The following is an 8,359-nucleotide window of genomic DNA, read 5'->3' as shown; positions in this document are numbered from 1 at the left end:
ACAATGGTGTTCAAATCTGAGCTGTAGTCAATGAACAGCATTCTTACATAGGTATTCCTCTTGTCCAGATGGGATAGGGCAGTGTGGTGGCGATTGCATCGCCTGTGGACCTATTGGGGCGGTATGCAAATTGCAGTGGGTCTAGAGTGACAGGTAAGGTGGAGGTGACATGATCCTTGACTAGTCTCTCAAAGCATGATCATGATGACCTCATGGTATGTTGTCACATTTGATTAAGATAATGCTGAAATTAATTACAACAATTAATTCAACCACTACAAATTTCTTGTTAACAAACTATAACCCCCTTGGGTTGTGCCGTGGCGGAGATCTTTGTGGGCTATACTCAGCCTTGTCTCAGGATGGTAAGTTGGTGGTTGAAGATATCCCTCTAGTGATGTGGGGGCTGTGCTTTGGCAAAGTGGGTGGGGTTATATCCTTCCTATTTGGCCCTGTCCGGGGGTGTCCTCAGATGGGGCCACAGTGTCTCCTGACCCCTCCTGTCTCAGCCTCCAGTATTTATGCTGCAGTAGTTTATGTGTTGGGGGGCTGGGGTCAGTTTGTTATATCTGGAGTACTTCTCCTGTCCTATTCGGTGTCCTGTGTGAATTTAAGTGTGCTCTCTCTAATTCTCTCTTTCTCTCTTTCTTTCTCTCTCTCGGAGGACCTGAGCCCTAGGACCATGCCTCAGGACTACCTGACATGATGACTCCATGCTGTCCCCAGTCCACCTGGCCATGCTGCTGTTCCAGTTTCAACTGTTCTGCCTTATTATTATTGGACCATGCTGGCCATTTATGAACATTTGAACATCTTGGCCATGATCTGTTATAATCTCTACCCGGCACAGCCAGAAGAGGACTGGCCACCCAACATAGCCTGGTTCCTCTCTAGGTTTCCTCCTAGGTTTTGGCCTTTCTAGGGAGTTTTTCCTAGCCACCGTGCTTCTACACCTGCATTGCTTGCTGTTTGGGGTTTTAGGCTGGGTTTCTGTACAGCACTTTGAGATATCAGCTGATGTACAAAGGGCTATATAAATACATTTGATTTGATTTGATATAGTTTTGGCAAGTCGGTAAAGACATCTACTTTGTGCATGACACAAGTAATTTTTCCAACAATTGTTTACAGAAAGATTATTCCACTTATAATTCACTGTATCACAATTATAGTGGGTCAGAAGTTTGAATTCACTAAGTTGACTGTGCCTTTAAACAGCTTGGAAAATTCCAGAAAATGATTTGATGGCTTTAGAAGCTTCTGATAGGTTAATTGACATAATTTGAGTCTATTGGAGTTGTACCTGTGGATGTATTTCAAGGCCTACCTTCAACCTCAGTACCTCTTTGCTTGACATCATGGGAAAATCAAAATAAACCTCAGAATACAAATTGTAGACCTCCACAAGTCTGGATCATCCTTGGGAGCAATTTCCAAATGCCTGAAGGTACCACGTTCATCTGTACAAAAAATAGTACGCAAGTATAAACACCATGGGACCACGCAGCTGTCATACCGCTCAGGAAGGAGACGCGTTCTGTCTCCTAGAGATGAACGTACTTTGGTGCGAAAAGTGCAAATCAATCCCAGGACAACAGCAAAGGACCTTGTGAAGATGCTGGAGGAAACAGGTACAAAAGTATCTATATCCACAGTAAAATGAGTCCTATATCGACATATATCGACAACCTGAAAGACCGCTCAGCAAGGAAGACGCATTTGGAAGACCCAGTTGGAAGACCCATTTGGAAGACCCATTTGGAAGACCCATTTGGAAGACCCAGTTGGAAGACCCATTTGGAAGACCCATTTGGAAGACCCACTGCTCCAAAACCGCCATAAAAAGGCCACACTACTGTTTGAAACTGCACATGGGGACAAAGATCGTACTTTTTGGGAGAAATGTCCTCTGGTCTGATGAAACAAAAATAGAGCTGTTTGGCCATAATGACCATTGTTATGTTTGGAGGAATAAGGGGGAGGTTTGCAAGCCGAAGAACACCATCCCAACCGTGAAGCACGGGGTGGCAGTATCATGTTGTGGGGGTGCTTTGCTGCAGGAGGGACTGGTGCACTTCACAAAATAGATGTCATCATGAGGGTGGAAAATGATGTGGATATATTGAAGCAACATCTCAAGACATCAGTTAAAGTTCAAGTTAAAGCTTGGTCACAAATGGGTCTTCCAACTGGGTCTTCCAAATGGGTCAACCAAATGGGTCTTCCAAATGGGTCTTCCAAATGGGTCTTCCAAATGGGTCTTCCAACTGGGTCTTCCAAATGGGTCTTCCAAATGGGTCTTCCAAATGGGTCTTCCAACTGGGTCTTCCAAATGGGTCTTCCAACTGGGTCTTCCAAATGGGTCTTCCAACTGGGTCTTCCAACTGGGTCTTCCAAATGGGTCTTCCAACTGGGTCTTCCAACTGGGTCTTCCAAATGGGTCTTCCAACTGGGTCTTCCAATGGGTCTTCCAAATGGGTCTTCCAAATGGGTCTTCCAACTGGGTCTTCCAAATGGGTCTTCCAAATGGGTCTTCCAAATGGGTCTTCCAACTGGGTCTTCCAAATGGGTCTTCCAAATGGGTCTTCCAAATGGGTCTTCCAAATGGACAATGACTTATTGTGGGAAGCTTGTGGAAGGCTACCCGAAATGTTTGACCCGAGTTAAACATTTTAACTCGGGCCCCTCCATAACTTCAGTTGTTTTGATCTGTCAGGGCCCCCCCATAACTTCAGTTGTTTTGATCTGTCAGGGCCCCCACATAGCTTCAGTTGTTTTGATCTGTCAGGGCCCCCCCCATAACTTCAGTTGTTTTGATCTGTCAGGGCCCCCCCATAACTTCAGTTGTTTTGATCTGTCAGGGCCCCCACATAACTTCAGTTGTTTTGATCTGTCAGGGCCCCCACATAGCTTCAGTTGTTTTGATCTGTCAGGGCCCCACATAGCTTCAGTTGTTTTGATCTGTCAGGGCCCCCCCATAACTTCAGTTGTTTTGATCTGTCAGGGCCCCTCCATAACTTCAGTTGTTTTGATCTGTCAGGGCCCCTCCATAACTTCAGTTGTTTTGATCTGTCAGGGCCCCCCCATAACTTCAGTTGTTTTGATCTGTCAGGGCCCCCACATAGCTTCAGTTGTTTTGATCTGTCAGGGCCCCCCCCATAACTTCAGTTGTTTTGATCTGTCAGGGCCCCCCCATAACTTCAGTTGTTTTGATCTGTCAGGGCCCCCACATAACTTCAGTTGTTTTGATCTGTCAGGGCCCCCCATAACTTCAGTTGTTTTGATCTGTCAGGGCCCCCACATAACTTCAGTTGTTTTGATCTGTCAGGGCCCCCCCATAACTTCAGTTGTTTTGATCTGTCAGGGCCCCCACATAGCTTCAGTTGTTTTGATCTGTCAGGGCCCCACATAGCTTCCGTTGTTTTGATCTGTCAGGGCCCCCCCATAACTTCAGTTGTTTTGATCTGTCAGGGCCCCCCATAACTTCAGTTGTTTTGATCTGTCAGGGCCCCCACATAGCTTCAGTTGTTTTGATCTGTCAGGGCCCCCACATAGCTTCAGTTGTTTTGATCTGTCAGGGCCCCCCCATAACTTCAGTTGTTTTGATCTGTCAGGGCCCCTCCATAACTTCAGTTGTTTTGATCTGTCAGGGCCCCCCCATAACTTCAGTTGTTTTGATCTGTCAGGGGCCCCCCCCATAACTTCAGTTGTTTTGATCTGTCAGGGCCCCCCCATAACTTCAGTTGTTTTGATCTGTCAGGGCCCCCACATAACTTCAGTTGTTTTGATCTGTCAGGGCCCCCCCATAACTTCAGTTGTTTTGATCTGTCAGGGCCCCCACATAGCTTCAGTTGTTTTGATCTGTCAGGGCCCCACATAGCTTCAGTTGTTTTGATCTGTCAGGGCCCCCCCATAACTTCAGTTGTTTTGATCTGTCAGGGCCCCCCCATAACTTCAGTTGTTTTGATCTGTCAGGGCCCCCACATAGCTTCAGTTGTTTTGATATGTCAGGGCCCCACATAGCTTCAGTTGTTTTGATCTGTCAGGGCCCCCCCATAACTTCAGTTGTTTTGATCTGTCAGGGCCCCTCCATAACTTCAGTTGTTTTGATCTGTCAGGGCCCCCCATAGCTTCAGTTGTTTTGATCTGTCAGGGCCCCCACATAACTTTCGTTGTTTGATCTGTCAGGGCCCCAACATAGCTTCAGTTGTTTTGATCTGTTAGGGCCCCCCCATAACTTCAGTGTTTTGATCTGTCAGGGCCCCCATAACTTCAGTTGTTTTGATCTGTTAGGGCCCCCACATAACTTCAGTTGTTTTGATCTGTCAGGGCCCCCCCATAACTTCAGTTGTTTTGATCTGTCAGGGCCCCCCATAACTTCAGTTGTTTTGATCTGTCAGGGCCCCCCCATAACTTCAGTTGTTTTGATCTGTCAGGGCCCCCCATAACTTCAGTTGTTTTGATCTGTCAGGGCCCCCTCATAACTTCAGTTGTTTTGATCTGTCAGGGGCCCCCCCATAACTTCAGTTGTTTTGATCTGTCAGGGCCCCCACATAGCTTGAGTTGTTTTGATCTGTCAGGGCCCCACATAGCTTCAGTTGTTTTGATCTGTCAGGGCCCCCCCATAACTTCAGTTGTTTTGATCTGTCAGGGCCCCCCCCCATAACTTCAGTTGTTTTGATCTGTCAGGGCCCCTCCATAACTTCAGTTGTTTTGATCTGTCAGGGCCCCCCCCATAACTTCAGTTGTTTTGATCTGTCAGGGCCCCCCCATAACTTCAGTTGTTTTGATCTGTCAGGGCCCCCCCATAACTTCAGTTGTTTTGATCTGTCAGGGCCCCCCCATAACTTCAGTTGTTTTGATCTGTCAGGGCCCCCACATAACTTCAGTTGTTTTGATCTGTCAGGGCCCCCCCCATAGCTTCAGTTGTTTTGATCTGTCAGCATCAGTAAACAAAAAAAATGATTTGATTTGAACTAGTCTCATCTCTTCATGTGGCTCCAAACAGTAGGTTCAAAACAGTAAGTTCAAAGGAGCACTAATGTCCTGCAGGTGGCGACAATGTCATGAGGAGTGCAGCCCTCGCAGCTCCAATCAATCTCTGTACAAGCATGAAAAAGTAGGTGATTGGTGTCAGTAATACCATACCTGTATATATGAACCCATTCTGTTATGTGTGTTATAGACATCAAATTGATGGGAATCTCATTCATGAAGCTCACTTCATCATATCATCATAAAGTGAAAGTTTGCATATTTGATTCAAAACGAGGGAATGAACCTTTGTAATGACAGTTGTTTGGTTGAGCTTTATGAGCCCTATTGTTTGCCAGTGTTGGGGAGTAGTGAACTACATAAAGTTAAACTACTAATGAATCTACTTTTAGTGGTAGCTTGGTGGTAGTTGAAATACATTCTAATCTTGGTAGTGATTTCAGTAGTTAATTGCTTTTTTGCCATGTAGAAGTATAGCTAACTACAGGAACTACATACAACGTTTTTTGAAAAAATGTAATAAATTATGGGTGAAGTATAGACAAGAATCTGCTTTCTTTTTCGGTATCAGATATCCATACTTCTCATAGGCTAAAATGCACATTTGATTAAAATCTGGATCTGATCCCATATGGATCTGTTGATCTTGCAATTTGTAGTTTATGAAATTTTAGATATAGACAATATATTTGTTGTACTTTTTCAAGGTAAACTATATTTGTGTAGCTTTAGTTGTATGTTAACTTCTTCAAGTGTGAAGTGATTGGTAGAGTAGCTTCCCCAACGCTGTTGTGTGTTATCTAGTCTAATAACGGGAACGATCTAATGAATATTGGGGGAATGGGTGGCAGGGTAGCCTAGTGGTTGGAGCGTTGGCCTAGTAACCCGGAAGGTTGCAAGTTCAAATCTGTCGTTCTGCCCCTGAACAGGCAATTAACCCACTGTTCCTAGGCCGTCATTGAAAATAAGAATTTGTTCTTAACTGACATAAATAAATACAAATATATTAGTGCGCACCATAAAATACCTCCAGAAGAGGGCGGTGTCATCCCTGGTAATCACCCGTAGTTTAAATGCCAAACCGCAGGTGCGCCTGCTCTCCCCTCAAACCTTGACCTCAGAAAAAAACACGGTGAACGTTCGCTCCACCGTTTGCTCGCGTGCCACACCGAACCTGCGCGCTGTGCTTCCGTGACGTCGCTCCATTGGAGCCTGTGGTTGGAGCGCGAGTTCTTTTCACGTATCTACTGGGAGAGAGAGGAGAGCGAGCGCACGGCGGTGCCAGCCATGGTCAGCGCTTTGAGAGAACACTGAAATCAACCGGGAGGGACAACATCCTAGACATGGAATGCGACTGTGCAACATTGTGTCTTTCCTGGCTGTCTGACGTTATTTTTCTGCTCAACCATTGAAAAGGAGGAGGTTTTTCTCGTTTACGTATTGGATTCCAGAGCACTGGGAACACCCCGGTCTCTCTTTCCGTTTCTCCCCCTCGGGTGAAAAGTCACCAGAGTGGAAAGGATATTTCGCTTTATTGGAATTATAGCTGCTCTGAAGATGATCTCCGGTGTTTTCTGGGAACATTGTCTTGGATGAGAACCTGTGAGCATCATGAGTACCAATGGTGAGTTCATTCCTCTGCGCCTCTCGTCTGTTCTTCGTTACTTTGAAGCTCCCCGCTCTTCTCTAGTTAACTCTGAAGCGTCGCTCTCAGAGGAGGATACACAGATAAAACAATGTTATACAACAATAGAGAATAGACAGATTTAGTAGCATTCAATGGAAAATAAACTACAAATGTGCTTTAAATTCAAGATTTGATTAACATACTGTCTGTTTTCATTTACTCTGTATTGATTGGAAGTTATTCTCACAGAGCAGAGAGAAAGACAACAACGTTTCTCTGTTCCTCTCTCTCCCCCTCACTTCAACGATTCATCAATGCTTTTTATTAGCTCATCCATGGCAGTATTTCTTGAATAAATGTCTTAAATTAGGCGACTGATTGTGAGGATGGAGTACTGTGTGGGGGTTGTGTGGTATGTTGTTGTGGTTATGTAAAGGGTTAGGGATCAACATAAGGGACTTGTGTGCTCCGTGGTCTTAGACTTCCTCCAGTAGCTGTTTCTCTCTGACATGTCAGGGCTTCTGTGTGTCTGTATGGATGGCAAACTGCATCTCTACATAATAGTTCACATCATTTGATGTTAGAAATGTGCAGTTTGTCTTCTTAATTTCGTAAACAATCTATTCCCCCGGCAATTATCATAATCATCTTCCTATTCATCATCATCTTCCTCAGACATCACATCACATACATCCACAAACGTGTTGTCTCCATAGCAGAGTTGCAAAGCTCATTGCAACCAGCACCTGTCAGCCCTAGTCCAGCTCTACACCAAGACCGGACAGATCAGCCCCTGTCAGCCCTAGTCCAGCTCTACACCAAGACTGGACAGATCAGCCCCTGTCAGCCATAGTCCAGCTCTACACCAAGACTGGACAGATCAGACCCTGTCAGCCCTAGTCCAGCTCTACACCAAGACTGGACAGATCAGCCCCTGTCAACCCTAGTCAGCTCTACACCAAGACTGGACAGATCAGCCCCTGTCAGCCCTAGTCCGGCTCTACACCAAGACTGGACAGATCAGCCCCTGTCAGCCCTAGTCCAGCTCTACACCAAGACTGGACAGATCAGACCCTGTCAGCCATAGTCCAGCTCTACACCAAGACTGTCAGCCCTAGTCCAGCTCTACACCAAGACTGGACAGATCAGACCCTGTCAGCCCTAGTCCAGCTCTACACCAAGACTGAACAGATCAGCCCCTGTCAGCCCTAGTCCAGCTCTACACCAAGACTGGACAGATCAGACCCTGTCAGCCCTAGTCCAGCTCTACACCAAGACTGAACAGATCAGCCCCTGTCAGCCCTAGTCCAGCTCTACACCAAGACCGGACAGATCAGACCCTGTCAGCCCTAGTCCAGCTCTACACCAAGACTGAACAGATCAGCCCCTGTCAGTCCTAGTCCAGCTCTACACAAGACTGGACAGATCAGACCCCTGTCAGCCCTAGTCCAGCTCTACACCAAGACTGGACAGCTCAGACCCTGTCAGCTCTAGTCCAGCTCTACACCAAGACTGGACAGCTCAGACCCTGTCAGCCCTAGTCCTAAACGGACGATAGCCCTGCAGCCCTAGTACACCAAGACCGGACAGATCAGACCCTGTCAGCCCTAGTCCAGCTCTACACCAAGACTGAACAGATCAGCCCCTGTCAGTCCTAGTCCAGCTCTACACCAAGACTGGACAGATCAGACCCTGTCAGCCCTAGTCCAGCTCTACACCAAGACTGGACAGCTCAGA

At 46.4% G+C, this 8,359-nt stretch overlaps 1 protein-coding gene across 1 annotated transcript in view; it reads left to right on the top strand.

Moving 5' to 3' along the window:
* The first annotated feature begins 6,075 nt into the window (after positions 1–6,075).
* Positions 6,076–8,359, top strand: part of LOC109886278 (actin-binding LIM protein 3) — a 93,293-nt gene continuing 91,009 nt past the window's right edge. The window contains exon 1 of the mRNA XM_031797258.1: positions 6,076–6,619. Within this exon, the coding sequence (XP_031653118.1) occupies positions 6,607–6,619 (13 nt within the window). The 5' untranslated portion in view covers positions 6,076–6,606. The remainder of the gene's footprint in view (positions 6,620–8,359) is intronic.

The sequence above is a fragment of the Oncorhynchus kisutch genome, linkage group LG19 (genome assembly GCF_002021735.2).
Source record: "Oncorhynchus kisutch isolate 150728-3 linkage group LG19, Okis_V2, whole genome shotgun sequence".
Lineage (NCBI taxonomy): Eukaryota > Metazoa > Chordata > Actinopteri > Salmoniformes > Salmonidae > Oncorhynchus > Oncorhynchus kisutch.
This window is presented reverse-complemented; position numbering and strand designations above follow the sequence as displayed.